Source organism: Aotus nancymaae, unplaced genomic scaffold (genome assembly GCF_030222135.1).
Source record: "Aotus nancymaae isolate 86718 unplaced genomic scaffold, 86718_ANA_hifiasm-v0.15.2.pri h1tg000036l, whole genome shotgun sequence".
Taxonomy (NCBI): Eukaryota; Metazoa; Chordata; class Mammalia; order Primates; family Aotidae; genus Aotus; species Aotus nancymaae.
In genome coordinates this window covers 52,872,561-52,891,180 of record NW_026988450.1, presented here as the reverse complement: position 1 = coordinate 52,891,180, position 18,620 = coordinate 52,872,561, and the positions used below count along the sequence as shown (strand labels likewise).

Below are 18,620 nucleotides of genomic sequence, written 5' to 3'. Positions count from 1 at the left end.
TTAATTTATTAAAACCACTATTTTCTCTCTCTTCCTCCATTCAATACATGTCTCTCTTTTCCTTGTCTTTTTCTCTTCAAATCAATCATTCACATAGCCTGTAGGGTAAGTACTCTAAGGTGAATGAGCTTATTATCACCATTCCTAATTAAACCCCTTAAATGCACTTCTAGCACCTACAGTCTTTGATCTAGTTTCCTTAACATATATGAAGAGTACATAAGATTCTTCAGTTCTTCAGGCTGGGTGTGGTAGTTCACACCTGTAATCCCAGCACTTGGGGAGGCCGAGGCAGGCAGATCACCTGAGGTCAGGAGTTTAAGACCAGTCTGGCCAACACGGCGAAACCCTGGCTCTAGTAAAAATACAAAAATTAGCCAGATGCAGTGGTGTGCACCTGTAATCCCAGCTACTTGAGAGGCTGAGGCAGGAGAATCACTTGAACCCGGGAGGCGGAGGTTGCAGTGAGCCGAGATCACGCCATTGGCACTCCAGTCGGCAACAGAGTGAGATTTCCTCTCACAAAAAAAAAAAAAAGAAAAAAAGATTCCTCATAATTGGAACACTCTTTATCATTCCAGATTTATTTCTCACTATTTCCTGCCTTGCGAATAATGTTACAACAATTCTAATATATGGTATTTATTGTTTCTGTGACTTTGCTCATACATTTATTCAAAATGTCACCAACATCCTACCTTTCCTCCACATAAATCTAAGTAATTCCTATTTATTCTTTAAGATACAGCTGAGTTGTTGTCTCTTGCATGATATTTTACGTAAAAATCTAGCTGCCTACCACAGATGTCAGTAGTTCCTTAATATGTTGTGTACAGCTCTAAGCAGAGGTAAGTACTAGAAAAATAACTGGGGTATAAAGGTAAATTAAAAAAAATAAAGGTTAGATTTATTTTTAAAAAGGGTATGTTTCAATAAAGACATATTTATAAAGGGTAACATCCATTCTAAACATGTTTGTTTAAATAATGAGTGCATTTTAAAATGCACAATGAATCCAAGATTATTTTATACTAGTTAGCATAACCTGGCCAGAAGACACGCTTTGATTTCTACTGTTAGTTAATATTGTCTCTTGAAGTAATATAAAAAAGCTTAGTGAACATTATTTAAATCTCTATTCTTCTCTGCAAAAGAGGTAGTACTCATAATTTTTCATGTTATAGACTAGGGTATACACTAGTGTAGAGAGACCAGTGAAAGCCCAGCTTCTTCTAATAAACTGAGCATAACTGGTGATGCCATGTTGAATTTACTACATTCATGGCATTCGTTTAGAAAATTCCAGCTATCACACAGCCAAACTATGGCCCACTTGAAGCTATTAACACATATTTATTACTAGATGACAATTCCCAGTTGAAAGCATATGTTACCTTGAAACATAGGCTAGATAACTGAATACTTAGATACTGACATCACTTTCTTTTTCCAAAGCTCTCAATAAAAAAGTAATTTTTTATTGTTCAATTTTAAGTGGTTAATTATTTTGACTCAAGTAAGTGAGAATTTGGATAAACTGGTCCAGAAACCATTCTATAAGAGAAAGAGAGTGATCCAGATTTGAACCTTGATAAATAGGTAAAATAAGAACAATGTAGCAAGAGAATTGAGGATATTTCTGAGAATGGATTCAGCTTCTGGATATGACAAAGAAAGGTAGAGGCTAACATCAAGAAAATAAAGGGGTCAAGAAAGTAGCAATCTCTACTGAGACAGAAGAACGAGTGAAGTAGAAATAACTTAATGAAACAATAAGAAAAAAAAGTGTGCAATCATGGAGTCCAAAAGTATAGTATTCAAATTAATATTTCAGAGCTAGAACAATTTCTACTGATAATTAAATGTAAAGTATGATCATGAGAGTGACAACCAAAGTAGAATTGGAGGTAAAGCTCACTACATTAGAGAAAGTTAAGGAAGTGAGTGGGTGCTAAATAGATTATTCAGGTAAATGCTGACATTACTCAGGCTTGATGGCAGAAATTGTGATGTTGAGGAAGACTAAAGCCAGGTTGTAAAATCATCAGTGAATAAAATGGTATAACTAAGAGGTCAACAAATGATAAAAACAACAAAGGGTAGTGGGTGGTTGTGTTTAGTTCCAAACATAAAAGGTACCAGATATAAAAATAACAAGCACAAAACATTACAGAAGTAAATATAAGAAAATGGATAGATTACTAGATCAGCATTCACACATTCAACAAATGTCAAAAAAAAAAAAAAAAAAAAAGGCCAGTCCAAAAATCTAAGTGGATGTCAGAGGGATGATAACCTTAAAAAATTAGTAGAGCAAATAACAAATGATCAAAGTCCCTTAAAAAAAGTAAAGAGAAAGTTACACTGCAAACTCAGCATAGCATTCATTACTTCTGTAAAAGAGACACAGGGATATAACAGGCAAGGAGAGTGCAGGGAAATGGAAAATACATAATTAGATGTTCTGGTTCTGCATATGGATCCTTTGGTTAAAAAAAAAACAATAAAAAAATAGATGTTCTGTTTCTCTGTTTGGGTAGTAGATTCAAGGTTGTTCATGTTATTACTATACGTTGTAACTAATGCACATTCTTTTGTATGTAGCAAAATTAGATTGAAAGCTAATATATTTTTTAAATTTATGGATACATATTAGTTGTACACATTTATGGGGTATGTGTTACATTTTGATACAAGCATATAATATGCAATGATCAAATTTGGGCAACTGGGATATCCATCACTTCAAACATTTACCATTTCATTGTGTTGGGGACATTTCAAATCTTCTCTTCCAGATATTTTAAAATATACAGTAAGTTATTGTTAACTATGGTTTCCTGATTGTGCTTTGAACATTAGATTTTATTCCTTCTATCATACAGTAAGTTATTGTTAACTATAGTTGCCTGATTGTGCTATTGAACACTAGATTTTATTCCTTCTATCTAGCAAAGATTTCTTGAGTAAGACCTCAAAAACACAGGCAACCAAAGCAAAAATTAACAAATGAGATTCTATTAAGGTAAAAAGCTTCTATACAGCTTAGAAAACATTAAACAAAGTGAAGTGACACCTACAGAATGGAAGAAAATATTTGCAAGCTACTCATCCAACAAGGGATTAATAACTAAAATACATAAGGAACTCAACTCAATAGCACCAAATAACAATAATAATCTGATTTTTTAAATTGATAAAATATTTGAATAGACATTTCTCAAAAGAAGACATACAATGGCCAACAGGTATATAAAAAATGATCAACATCACTAATCATCATAGAAATGAAAATAAAAACCACAGTGAGATATCATCTCCCTCAAGTTAAAATGCCTATTATGAAAAAAATCAGAAAATAACAAGTGCTGGAGAAGATAAGGAGAAAGGGGAGTGCTGGTACACTGCTGGTAGAATTATAAATTAGTACAACCAGAAAACAGTATGGATGTTCCTCAAAGATCTAAATATGGGACTACCATATGATCTAGCAATCCCTTTTCTGGGTATATATTCACGAGAAATGAAATCAGTATATTGAAGAGATATTTGCACTCCCAGGTACAATAGCCATGATATGGACACACACAATGGAATATCAGTTAGCCAAAAAAGAAAGAATAAAGTCATGCCATTCATAGCAACATGAATGAAAATAAGGACATTTATAGTAAATGAAATAAGCTAGACACAGAAAGACAAACATTGAATGTTTTCACTCATACGTGGGAGCCAAAAAAATTGATCTCATGGAGGCAGTGAATAAAATGGTAGTTACAAAGACTGGGAAGGGCAGTAGAGACAAAGAGATGAAAAGGGGTTGAAAATCAAAAATAAAATATATTTTTTAAAAAACTAAGGAACTTCATTCTTACCAATTCTACACATATTGTCTAGGAGTAGGCCACTAGACTTAGGTCAGGCCCTCAAGAGTTTCTTTTGTTCTAGAGCAAGGCAAATACCTTAATACATGCAAATATATGTAGCAATCCTACATCAGATACTAGATAACTTGCTTGCAGAAACAGATTTTTCCATGTTGCATTTTAATATAAACATTAATGATCTCTGTTTCCTCAGCACAAACCAAATTGTGGCACAGAAAGACAATTTATAAATGTCTTCTTCAAAATGGGCCAGTTAGGCTGAAGTTGAGAATTTGGGTAAAGGTACAAAATTAATTACCACCTAGAGATGATCAAGAACTAATTCTAGCTATATCGGTGAATGGAAAAACTAAGTAACATGAAGCAGACAACCTATTTGTTGATAACTGAGACTAAGAAAATACAAAGTATTGAAAAAGTAATGTGATACGTGATTTTAACTTAGAATGAAATGAAGAGACACCAGAGTATATACAATAAGTCTATAATCAGTAATGTCTCACTCATGTATGTCACCCACCTTTAAAAAAGCTTTAGCCAATTATCAAAATACAATTATATAACTACTATTCCTTATTTTTGTAAGGTAAATGTATAATTACTAAAACTAAAAAAAATAGAATGTAATATATAGCAACAGTAAAAACAAAAAACAACAAAAGATAATTATTTAGGAATGAAGTAGAATAACAAAAACCAGAGTGAAAAAATGCAAAAGAAAATTAAATATAGTAATAACCATTATCATATAATTAAACTGGAAGGCACTAAATTTCAATTATATTTGCTGAAAGATATTACTGAAAATTTGCTGAAAAATTATTAGCAACTTACTGTTGCTATTACCTCTTATGTTTCCTTTCACATATACTCACATAAATTCAATTCTAATAAATTAACTCATTAGTTTTTAATCATTTTTATAAACTCTTTTATTATCAACTCTTAGTTAATTTCATAGGGATGAAAGGAGTCACACAGAACTCCAAATCACTCAGAAACAATAGTCAAGGTGACTACCCATGGCACATAATTCCTAATTTAGACTAGCTAAGCCTTCTACCACATTATTTCTTTACCTAAAGGATCTCAAATGTTGTCACTGGCTCAGATCTCTAAATCTTCATACAGCCTTGAGAATTTTTCAAATTTTAGGGATCTTCTCTCCCTTCTTTTTCTAATTAACCTCTCAAGTTAACTCCTCTTGCTGTATATGCCACGTAATTGAGATTTCCCCCCATGTAAATTATTTTTCCTTAAGGCATTGTAGCTGTACTATCTATGATTCACTGCAAATTCCCACTTTGGAAAGAGAAATGGTGGTAGGGTAGAAATGAACAAGTGTTTTCTCACAAACTCAGTATTCTCTGTAGATAAGGATTATCTACTATGACAAGGGAGTAGATCAAAGCCTCCTCTGACAAAGTAACCACAAACAAGTTCAACTTAAGCACTTCAAAGACAGACTTCACTACTCTGGGACAGTGAGGTGGGAAAGTGAGTTTTTAAAACATATGCCATCTAAATACCTAATTATGAACTCTGTGGACGAAGGTGGGCAGTCAACTGGAGTTAATTTAAAAAGAATACTGTTATTCTACCTTTATAGGTAATAGAGAATTAAGTGTAATTCTTGATGAACTAAATATTTAGCATCATTAAAGAGGTGATCTCAATTTATGAAAGGGACACTGTATTGATGTTCTACTACAGTTAGTTAATATATGTTTTATTTCATGTTATTTTATATGGGTGATATTTCTGTATTTCATTAACAACCACATACGTACATATATTAAAACATAAATAAAAGTGAACTATATCATATCAATACACAGGCACAAGCAATTCCACAAACAGACTCAATTGTAAGAAAAATATACCTGCCATCCCTGTGATGATGATCAATGCTCTGACTGTATCTGGAGCGAGGTAGAGTAAGAAAATGACTGCAAGCGTGGCAGAAACAAGAATATAAATAAGACTCAAGAAAGAAGTGAAAAAAGTATAGTTTAATTTTAAAAGTGAGATTCAAAAAGATAGGCAGACAGTAAGCAAGTAAATGGAAACTATTACTGGAAAGCTTGCTCCCTTCTCCCAATGTTCATTGTAATACAACAGTGCCAAAGGTTAAAATATTTCTAAATATTTTAAAACAAAATGCAACAAAAATATAACATTATCAATTATTACTCAAACATCTTTAGCACCATCTAGAATATGTTATATCATAGAGATGGTTTACCATTTTACAGGAGGAAAGATGAGATGAGAAAAATTAAATAACCAGGAAGTTTAAGAAGGAAATAATAAAAGAGGTAGTTTCAAATACTTACAAAAGTTGGGAAATTTATAAGGTAACTATTTCACTTTTAATTACTAATAATTAAAAATAACTATAAAGGGCTTTAACAATTCCAGTTAATAAAAAACAAACTGATCCAAATTACTTTTATTTGATTATTAATTGTATTTATTAAATTTATTGGGTTTTAGTCATTTTTCCATTCACTATGTTTATTATGTATTACATGCTATTGGCTTTGCTACCTTTCATACCTTATAACTACCATAAGCAGCACACGGATCTTTTACCCATCTCTTCTTTCCACAACACTACTTTAAAATTTCCTACTTTCTTAGAACCTTTAATACTAAAACAATTAATCTTAGCATGTTATCATTATGTTTACATAAACAATGGAAATGAACCTTGAACTCGCTCAACTTGCATAATTCTATCTCTAAATAGAAAATAAACACGCATTTAAATCTTCACTTGTCCTTGTCTTCTGCACTGAAAGAGACGCCTCTACTTGTAATCTTGCTTCCCACATGACCTTACTTCATTTATTATCCTCTCCTGCCTTCCCTTCCTCAACTGTACTTAATCCTAAAAATAAAACCCTGCTAACCTTTCCTTCCTCTCAAGCCATTGCATCTCACTCATTTTCTTTTCAACATAGAACATCTTAAAATACATACCCACAATTCTTGCCACCTCTGTCAGACTTTGCTTTCATGTTTTAAGCTTACTGTAATTTGACTTCTGCCTCTACCATTCACTTGAAGCTATCCTATGAATGCTATCTGTGAAATCCCCTAAAAATCCTTTTGTCTCCTCTTAATCTTCATAATACTGCATTTATCTTTGGTATTAGACATTGATTTTCAAATCCCTATTTCTTAATACTCTCTCCTTTTTTGGTTTCTGAAACACTATTCTCTCTGGCCGTTAAACATAGTATTTAACACTGAACTATGTGCCAAGTACTCCATTAAAAGTTTTGCCTACATGATCTCATTTACTTCTTATAACAACTCTTTGAGGTAGGCTCTACTATTCCCACATTTGCACAGACAGAGAAACTGAGGCTGTGAGTGCTTGCCCAGAGCCATACAGTAAGTGGCAGGACTGGGTTTCAAACTCAAGGCTTTCTTAATTCAAAACTCAAGCTCTTAACACATTTGCACATACAGCCTGGTCTCTCACCCATGACTGCTTCTTCATCCATTTAATATAGTGGATTTCCTTTCTCTGCAGAGAAGCAGTGGTTTTCCAATATTCATTTCCTGACCTTATATTGCAACACATTCTTTCTAAACAATGCAATTATTTTTATGGTGTAAACAGTAACTCTGCTTTAGTATTGATTTTTCTTTGGGTTGCACAGCACTTTTCCATCGGCTTCTGGGCTTTCCACATAATGCTTGAGTGACATGTAGACAACTCAGGAAAACATATGTTCATTGTGAGACTAGAACAATAACCCTTCGCCTATTTGGACATTGGTGCTGATTGGTGCTGATTTTTGAAATGAGGTTCAAGCAGTGGTTTTCAAACTTTTCTTTTTTTTTTTTTTTAGCAGATCACTTTTTTTTCCAAACAAAATTGGATATAGAATCAACATACAGTAATCAAATAAAATCAGAATGATTCTGGCTAAAGAGAGTAAGAAGCCTAGATCCCTGCCCATTTGGCCTCATCATAACCTGTCATGGCAGTCTCTCAGGCACCTCTACAAAACATAGGACTCCATCATCTCTAAAGTCCTTTCTAACATAATTTTTAAATCCCCTTTTGGAACTTAATATAATACTTTAGCTATTCCTCTTCTTGCAATCTCTTGCATTCCTAGCTTCAACTAAGGATTAAAATAATATTTAATCAACGAAGTTTTACAATCTCAGAATTTAACTCCTCTATTTCCTCATTTTTCACATTCAATTCATTTACAAGCCTTGCTTGTTCTGATGCCTAAATAATTCAGATCTCTTTTTCCTTTTCTCCTGCCGCCACCTTAAATCAGGTTTACTGTATCTATTGAAACCTAAGACCCTCTCTTAGGTCTTCCTACTTTCAGAGCCCAGTCTTCCCCTGACCCAATCCAATCTTCATCCTGTCTACAGAAGTATATTTGCATATTATGCTTTCTGATCATGTCGATACCTTACCGAAAATTCTTCACTGGTTCCTGATATCAAAAAATAAGTATAAATTTCCTAAAATTTCTAAACTACTTTCAATCTTCATTTTCTATCACTTTCCATTCTCCATACCACCACCTCTTAACTAGGTACAACAGAACACCTAAGAATCTCTAATTATATCGTGTGTTTTCCTGATTCCAAGACTTTGTTCATGGTCATCGTTCTGTCAAGAATGCCCATCCTTCTCCATCTCCACTGTCTCATTTTTCACAATCTTATTCAATCTTTAAAGCCTAACTTCTTTTTGATGCCTTTTCCAGTTTCCCCAACCAAGTAATTTTCTCTCCAATCTGTTCCAATATTATTATCCTTCTTCCATATAGTCTTCAACATTTTAAAATTAGTTGATATTTGATAATTTGTCTGGCTAGACCAGGATAATGTCTGTTTTAAATCTTTGTGCACAATAGCTGATCTACTTGATAAATACATTTTGGATTGCACTAAAAAGTAAAATCAAAATTACACTGTTTTCATGATGAGCCTTCTCTCAAAAAAGAGGTTCATATAATCATAGAAACATTCTAGAAATGCAAACAGAAGACTACAAGCCTATGTAGTATAAGAAAATAGAAAAATATTTAAAAAGTATTCATAGCTTTATGAAGAAGAGAAATAATACCCAACAGTTGTGATGTTGGGCTTTATTGCTTTAAAAGGAATAGGTTTTCTCCAAAATTACTTAAGAATAACAAAAAATATGTAAACTTCAAAGCTTGTTAAAATTTATAAAATATTTTAACAAGCTTTGAAGTTTACATATAAAATAATCCAATTCTAATAGTTTCCTTGAAGAGACTTATAATTAACTTTGTCCCTATAAAACCAAAGAAGCCATTAAGCAACAATCACCATTATCAAACATCAATTTATTTTATTTCTCATTTCTGTCTCTAGTTATATTAGTTTTTAACTTTATCTGGTCATGACCCTCCTTGAGATTCTGTTGAAAACTATGAAAACTCATGCATGAACATTACACAAAATTTATCATTGTGTTTTACTAAGCCCTCTAAAATCCACCTAAGGTCCATAGCCACACTCAAGGTCCTTTGCTGCATCCACTTGGTACAACCATAAAACGTATTACACTTCTCCACTGAACCATGCTTACTATTTTTTGCCAAAATTAATGGACATTATAAAATTTGAGCAATAAATATGCATAGTGTCTTAAATATGCATAATGAATTAAACAAATAAAGTAAGTTACATTAAAACTGCAGTTAGTCCAATCTATTTGAGGAGTAAATTTTTAAAAATACACTTACTAAATTTTACAGAGCAAAAACAAAATAAAGAAGTTGTAGATCCTAAGGCTCATGATAAAAAAATTACTATTCAAAGAATTAAACTAGATTACTAATCCAATTTCTAGACACTGATTCTTAAGCAATATAACCCTTCAAGACAACACAAAATTATATTTATAATGAATTATGCTTCCACTCTATTAAATTAGCTGGATGTCCCCTTTAGGAATCACTTCAGTCCATACAAAAAAGAACTGCAAAAATGGGAGATAAAATATTCCATTATTAAGCAAAACTATAGTTTCCAACAACCATTACTTAATGCTTTTTTTTTTTTTTTTGGAGACAGGGTCTTGCTCTGTCACCCTGGCTGGAGTACTGTGATGTGATCATGGCTCACTGCAGCCTTGACTTCCCTGGGCTTATATAATCCTCCCACCTCAGCTTCCTGAGTAGCTGGGATTACTGGTGCCTGCCACCATGCCTGGCTAATTTTTGTACTGATTTCTAATACTAAGTCCACATAGTCTGCCTCAGGAATAATTACGTTTCTAGTTGTAGCAGTTACCAGGACGTATCAGGAAAACAATGGCATAAAAAGTGGGAGAAGGGAGGTAGAAGATGAAAGATATGCTTAATAACCCCTTGTTTTAGCTGAATCCTTGTATCCAGGTTTCTAAATTACCTGTAAAGAATCTATTTACTTTTCAAAGCAGAATAAGGATTTTGACTAATGATAATACAGTGAGATATGCAGAGATACAAAGACCTAATTTTAAAAAGTTCAAGAGCAGCCTGGCCAACATGGTGAAACCCCATCTCTGCTAAAAAATACAAAAAATAGCCAGCAGCAAGCGCCTGTAATTCCAGCTACTTGGGAGGCTGAGGAAGAAGAATCACTTGAACCCGAGAGGCAGAAGTTGCAGTGAGCCAAGATCGCAACACTGTACTCCATCCAGCCTGGGCAACAAGAGCGAAACTGTGTCTCAAAAAAAAAAGTATGTATGTTTGTGTGTGTGTGTGTATATACATATTTAAAAAAGTATGTATGTATGTGTGTGTGTGTGTGTGTGTGTGTGTGTGTATATATATATATAAATTATTTTATTATGTATAGAAAGGATATAAATACTGTATCTTCTCCATACACCACCCCAGTTTAAATACTATCAATGAATGGCAAATAACATCATTTCTTACTCAATATAGTCTACTTTTTCCCTAGGTCTTGCCTGGATAAATGTGACCATTTTTCAAGGTCCAATTCATGCACTATATTCATTCTATATGAAACTTAAAAAAAAAACAACCAAAAACCCTACATGAGCAGGGTGCAGTAGCTCACCCCTGTAATCCCAGCACTTTGGAGGCCAAGATGGGTGGATCATGTGAGGTCAGGAGTTTGAGATCAGGCTGGCCAACATGGCAAAACCCCATCTCTACTAAAAATACAAAAAACTAAAACTATATATTAGCTGGGTATGGTGGCAGGCACCTGTAATCCCAGCTACTTGGGATGCTGAGGCAGGAGAATTGCTTGAGCCCAGGAGGCAGAGGTTGCAGTTAACCGAGATTGCACCACTGCACTCCAGCCTGGGTGAGGGAGCAAGACTGTCTTAAAACAAAGAAACAAAAACAAAAACCAAACAACACTACATTAACTGGCTGATTTCTCTCTCTAGCTCTCTTTTTCTTCTTAATTACTAGCTCTCTTTTTCTTCTTAAGCACATTAAATGTAAATTATTTGCAAGTGAATATATCCTTTTAAAATGGTAAGGTTAAGGCATGTATTTTCAGTACATACTATAAATTGGAGGCAGTGTCATTTAATCTACACAACTCAATGAAGTTAATACTAGTCATTTAATCTATACAACTCAGTAAAGTTGATATGATATTTTAATTTTACAGGTAAGAAAACCAAGTTTCAAAAACGTTAATTTTCAAAAAAAAAAAAAAAAAAATCCCACAGGTAGCAAGAGGTAAAATCCTATATTCAAAATCAAGGCCATTTTGTTTAAAATCCTATAAAAAAGATTCAGTAAAATAATATTACATATTACATTCAATAAAATACTATTTATACTATTCCGGTCCAGTGCAACAATTCTTTCTGACAAGAAAGGTTATTGTACCTCTCAAAATACCTAAATTATTCTTATTATCTCAAAGGAAATTCTCTCTTAGGCTTTTTGATGAACAGTATTATTGATTAAAATGCTATTCATGAAAATTCACTGTAGAACATCTAGAGTATTCTTACCTTCTAAAAATCATAATGCACCCATATGCATTTTATTACCAAAACTCTTAGAATATTAAGATAAAACAGAAATTAAGAACTTGTTGTTTAATAATGTATAGACTATGTACCTGAATAATATTGAACTTTTTGATTTTTTATTCCTCATGTTAATGAATAGTGATTACACAAATAATCCAAATAATATTAGAATTGGTTTTATATTCCTATTTAAATGAAATTCAATTTTACTTATTTGAAAAAAAAAAGATTTAAGGCAGCTCACAATTAAGAATAATTGTGATCTGGGATCTACAGTGCTCTAAAAGAGAAATAAAAGCCACATGGATCAATTTTCTCCAAAACTTCAGAAAATAATTGTAGGAACATTTCTGCTTAACTAAAAGACTTATAAATTTTAAAAATAAAAATTAAAAATATAATGACATTTCAGTTGTAGAGATAAATTGGGATAGACATAAAAACTGTAGGATATCTCTGACATGGTAATTGCCTAATATGACTACATTAACCAATACCAAGGATTAATCATCTAGGCTTTAATAGGAAGTTTTGTTGCCATTAAACCTAGGGTCATTTGCCTTTACATATTTATAAAATATTATGCATTTGTCATGATAGCAATCATTTTTGTTTATAAGTATTATTTCTAGATGTTAATTTTATTTTTTTCTGCAAGATTTAGAACGTATTTACTTGTCTTAAAGAAACATCAAGTCCTTTTTTAAAGTTTACATAAAATTGAAGGAAGTTTAAATTCATTTGAGATTTTCTCTCTCATCATTTCCATTAACAAACCTTAATTGAACAAGGAGTTTGTGATTTGGTATATAAATAATTTCCAGAAATGATCAAGCATTAAAATGCCATTAGGCAACTAAAATACCTCTTCATTCATCCTAATATGACTCCTTTCAACTCCTAATCATGCCAACATAGTTATCCTTCTTTCTATTACAGTATTATACTTGATAAGCATCAAATTCTATAGGTAGCATGATTATAATTACCTCTAAAGATACAGATTACTATAAAAAGTTAAGCAAATTAAAATAAAAGAAAATATTACATTAACTTTTATTTATCACTAATAGCACTATTAATTTAATAATTTCTTAGATATAATGTCTTCTTAGATCTCAGGCACAAAAGCCAATACTTGTTAGACAGTATTGAAGACTGCAATATCCCCTCTTTACTCTTGGAAAAGTATCCTAAATCACAGTGAAATTATAAGCATGAATTAAGCATAATCTTAATTTAGACAACCCCAAATATTCTTCCTAAAATCGGTTTAGGATGCATACAAAAGGACTTCTGAGTTCCTTCATTATTTTATCATATCCTTTGAATAGTTTGGGAAAAATATGATAGCATTTACTTCATGTATAACCAAAGCATGAATCAGAGTGTTTATCAATTTGCTTAACTTAAAAATGTTAACAGTCGTTAACGTAAGCATTGTAACATACCATGTTACTTCCAAGTTTGTCACATTAAATGGAGCAAATTCAGAGAGTTCTTCCAAATACAGCAATCAATCTTTAAGATGCTTATAAGGTTTACTGAAAGCCATGAGGAAAAACCTCTTCATGAATCATGATAAAATGTTTCCTAAACAAATCAGACTCTGTCTCAATACTTCTATATGTGAAAAGTCACACCAATTTCTCTGATGAATGTAAAAGACTAAAATCTTTTGTCTCATTAAAGTATATATATATATATATATACACACACACACAAATATATATATATATATTTGGTTATGACAAGGCAAAAATAATAAAACATCTTGGTTTCATTCTAATTAACATTATAATCACTTGTACAGATTCACCAACTTAACAGTTTTGATTAAACAAAAAACCAAAATGGCAAAAGAGAGATGATTTTGTTTTTTCTTACCAGAGAAAAGGTTGTTTGTATTTATTTATTTTTAACAATGTGGCAGTCATAAGAAATAATGTAAGCATTATAAAAGAAAAACGTTGTTTTAGAAACAAAGATAAAGGAATAGGTGAAAACATTTTACGGTAACCCCTTCCTGAAAGCAGTGATTATATTAATAATAAGGTCTAATAGCATTTAATCATATTTACCTGTCTCTATCTGGAGAATAATGGTCATCCATGACACGATGTCTATCCATTCGGCTAATTGTATTATAATGTCCAGTAGTAGCACGTGTCCCTCGAAGCCCCTGTTCCACATTCCGACTAAAACAACAAGGTCCATTATATTTTAGTAAATAATTTTAAATACTAAGAAATGATAATTATTTTAAAAAACAATAGAAAAAGAAAAAGTTACTATATCGTGAAGTTCAAATTTTGTTTTAACTAATTGCATCCCTGGCTAAAGGTATGTTTCAGTTGAAGGTTGACAAGTAAGTAATATTACTGCTATGACAGATGTAGCATAAGAAGCTCAAATTAAGCTAATAACAGTGGGGATATGATAAGGATTATCAAAGTTATTAATGGATGGCTACCAGGTCTCTAGTGCTGATATTCAATAATGTACTCAAGGGGAGGAGTAGATTTATTTGGAGAAAATATGTTCAATGTTAGACACATCTGTATACATGTCCTATAGGAATGGAGATAGAGGTGCCTCATGTGGCTGGACATGAGTTCAGAGCTTAGGAGAACAAGTCAAAATTTGCACACTTTGTATTTTGCACCATCTCCCTTGATACCACCCTAGTCCAAATTACCTTCTTTGTGGATATAGCATAAAAATAGCTATCTAAGTAAACTCTTGATTCAACTCTTACCTCATCCGTGATGACACGCAACAGCCCTTTAAAGCACAATTAAGATATGGCACGTCACATTGTAGGATGAAAGATAGGAGTCCAGCTTTTTAATATATTCCATTGGTGAGCTAATTTTCCTATCCTGTCTGACTCACCCTTTCCATGTTACTTGTGGTGCCACTTTATCATGTGTCAAGTTCACATATAAATATCAGTATAAATGTATTTATATTATTCTTTTACTATTGATTCCCTTCAATATGTCTATTTTGCTGCTGTTATTCAAATTCCACCCTATTTTTAATTACTCATGCCTGCTGGTAAATTTTTCTCTTCCTTTTTTCAAAATAGATTTATTGGCATGTCTTTATATTTTCATATAATGTCTAGAACAAGTTTATAAAAATTGCACATAAAATTGTGTTTGTTATGGCATTACATTTATAAATTAATTTATGGAAAATTGATATCTTTATTATGTGAAGTTATTCTACCCATGCATAGGACATCTCTCTCATTAGTTCCTTACCTGAAGTTTTACATCTTACTTAAAAAGGTCCTGTGAATTCTTAGTACATGAATTGTTAGATACTTTGGGTTACTTTTGAGAATAGTACTTACATTTTACTATATTTTCCAACTAGTTATTACCCATATTATAAGTTGATCTCTGGCCAGCTATTTGACAGAACTTTTATATCAGTTTTAATATTTTGATTATATTGGGTTTCCTATGTAGATAATCCTGTCATCAACAAATAATGATGGTTTTCATCGTTTATCTTCCAATCTCTTCCAATCCTGAAACCTCTTACTTCCTTTCCTTTTCTTTTCTTATCATTTTTTCAGGACCTGAAGTACTATTTTAAGCAATGACAATATTAATAAACATCCATCTCTTATTTCTGCTATTAATGTAAATTCTTCTAAAGTTTTTCCATTAAATATAATGCTTGCTTTATTTAGCCTTTACAAAGTGTAGGTGGTTCTCTTGTAGTTTACTATCTTCTGTGAATAGAAGTTGAACAATTAATTTTTTTTCTGCCGCTAGTAAGATTTATTTCCCCATTTGTCCACTAATATATAAATTACCATAACCATTTTTCTGGTGTCTCACCATCATGATTTAAATTCATAGCTAGATTTACTTAAAGTAAGATTTCTTACATCTGTTTGTAACTAAAATGGTCTTCTTAAGCTGAACACAGAGGCACATAGACCCAGTATCTGGTCCTAGAGGATTGCTTGAGCCCAGGAGTTCCAGTCTAGTCTGGGCAACACAGTGAGACTGACTTTGAAAAAAAAGAAAATGGATTATAATATTTCATCATTCTGTAAGAATTAGAGTTAAGTTTATGTTAGTTCCAGAAAAAGAATTAGGCAACTTTCCTTCTTTATCTGTTTCTAGAGCCAATTGTTTAGAACAGCAATTAGTTCTCAAAAACTTGGTTAAAACCTACCCGTAATATCTTTTTTAGTCTGAAATTCTTTTTATGAGTGGATGGGTGGAAAAGAGTAATTTGTCTTTGAGTACCATTTAAATCTATTTGCTGGTTGTTATTTTACTTTCATTTCTTCTCATGTCAATTTAAATACTTTATACCTATTTTAGAAATGTAACAATTTTGCCTACAATGACAAATTTAATAACAATTTCATACTGATTATTTTTAAAGTATTTTTCCTATCTGTAGTTGTTTCCCTTTTTCAAAGTTTTATTTATTTATACCTCTCATTTTTCATGTACAGTCCTTTTATTGTATTGATGTCATCCATGTTTTCAAATAACTAACTTTTGGGTTAACATACATTCTCTCTTATCTTTCACTTGTTTTTCTTACTGTCTGTGTTTCATTTTGTCTCAGTTTCACTGAGTTTTCCCTAATCTTTATTAATTCCATAAATATATACACCTACTATGTACTCACAATATTAAAAAATTGAAATCAAAAAAGATATCTGCACTTTTATGAATACAGTGATAAGGGCACTAAGTACGTAATAATTGCAACATGGAAAATGGGAAATTCATCCCTTCAAGCATTTATCCTTTGTCTTACACAGAATCGAATTATACTCTTTTAGTTCTCTTAAAGTGTACAATTCAATTATTTTGATTACAGTCACCCTGTTCTGCTATCAAATACTAGGTTATATTTATTCTTTCCATTCTTTGCACCCATTAACCATCTCCACATCCCCTTCACCCCCTGCCACCCATCCCAGCTTCTAGTAACTGTCCTTCTGCTCTCCATCTCCATATGTTAAATTGTTTTGATTTTTAGATCCCACAAATAAGTGAGAGCATGAAATGTTTCTGTTTCTGTGTCTAATTTCACTTGATGTAACGACCTCCAGTTCCATCCATGTCACTGCAAATGACAGAATCTTATTTCTTTCTAGCTGATAGTACTCCATCGTGCATAAATACATTTTCTGTATCCATTCATATGCTAGTGGACATGTAGGTTGCTTCCAAATCTTGGCTATTGTGAACAGTATTGCAATGAACATGATAGTGCAAATATGTCTCTGATATATTGATTTCCCTTCTTTTTGGTATTTACCAAGCAGTGGGATGATGGATCATATGGTAGCTCTAATTTTAGTTTGTTGAGGAACCTCCAAACTGTTCTCCATAGTGGTTATACTAATTTACATTCCAAACAACAGCATACAAGTGTTCCCTTTTCTTCACATACTTGTCAGCATTTGTTATTGTTTGGTTTTGGATATAAGCCATTTTAACTGGGGTGAGTTAACATGTCATTGTAGTTTTGATTTGCATTTCTTTGATGATCAGTGATGTTGAGAACCTTCTGATATGCCTGTTTGCTATTTGTATGTCTTTTTTTGAGAAATTTCTATGAAAATCTTTTACACATTTTTAAATTGGCTTATTGAATTTTTTTTTCCTATAAAGTTGTTTGAGTTCCTAACACATTATGGTTATGAATCCTTTTACAGGTGGATAGTTTCTTTGCAAATATTTCCTCCCATTCTGTGGGTTGTCTCTTCATTTTGTTATTTCCTTTGCTATGTTGAAGCTTTTTAACTTGATATGATCCCTTTTGTCCACTTTTGTTTTGTTTGCTTGTGTGTGGGGTATTACTCAAGAAATTTGCTCAGACCAATGTCCCGGAGAATTTCTCGAATGTTTTCTTGTAGCAGTTTCATAGTTTGAGGTCCTTAATCCATTCCATTTTAATCCATAGATTGAGGTCTTTAATCTATTTTAATTTGATTTTTGCATATGGTAAGAGATAGAGGTCAAGTTTCATTATTCTGCATATAGATATCCACTTTTCCCAGCACCATTTATTGAAGAGACTTTTCTTTCTCCATTGTATGCTCTTGGCACCTTTATCAAAAATGAGTTCACTGTAGGTGTGTAGATTTGTTTCTGGGTTCTCTATTCTGTTCCATTGGTCTACATGTCTGTTTTTACACCATACCATGCTGTTTCAGTTATTATAACTCTGTAGTATAATTTGAAGAAAGATAATGTGATTCCTTCAGTTTTGTTCTTTTTGCTCACAATAGCTTTGGCTATTCTAGGTCTTTTGTGGCTCCACATAAATTTTAGAATTATTTCTTCAATTTCTGTGAAGAATGTCATTGGTATTCTGATAGGGATTGCATTGAATCTGTGGATTGCTTTGGGTCATATAGAAAGTTTAACAATATTGATTACATCAGTCCATGAAATGGAATACTCTTGTGTGTGTCATCTTCAATTTCCTACCAGTGTTTTATAGTTTTCATTGTAGAGATCTTTCATTTCTTTTATTAAGTAAATTTCTAGGTATTTAATTTTATTTGTGATTGTTATAAATGGAATTACTTTCTTGATTTTTTCAGATGGTTCACTGTTGCCGTATAGAAATGCCACTGATTTTTGTATGTTGATCTTGTATCCTGAAACTTTACTGAATTTATCAGTTTGAATAGTTTTTTAGCGGAG

General features: G+C 32.2%; 1 protein-coding gene across 50 annotated transcripts in view; it reads right to left on the bottom strand.

Moving 5' to 3' along the window:
- RIMS2 (regulating synaptic membrane exocytosis 2) overlaps window positions 1-18,620 on the bottom strand; it is a 698,117-nt gene that overhangs the window by 245,929 nt on the left and 433,568 nt on the right. For 28 of the 50 annotated variants that reach the window (XM_064384526.1, XM_064384477.1, XM_064384479.1 and 25 more), the window contains 2 exons: window positions 13,998-14,114; window positions 5,771-5,836 (listed from right to left, as the gene is read on the bottom strand). In XM_064384526.1, coding sequence (XP_064240596.1) covers window positions 5,771-5,836; window positions 13,998-14,114 — 183 coding nt within the window. The remainder of the gene's footprint in view (window positions 1-5,770; window positions 5,837-13,997; window positions 14,115-18,620) is intronic. The other 22 variants (XM_064384488.1, XM_064384505.1, XM_064384490.1 and 19 more) reach the window with 1 other exon arrangement.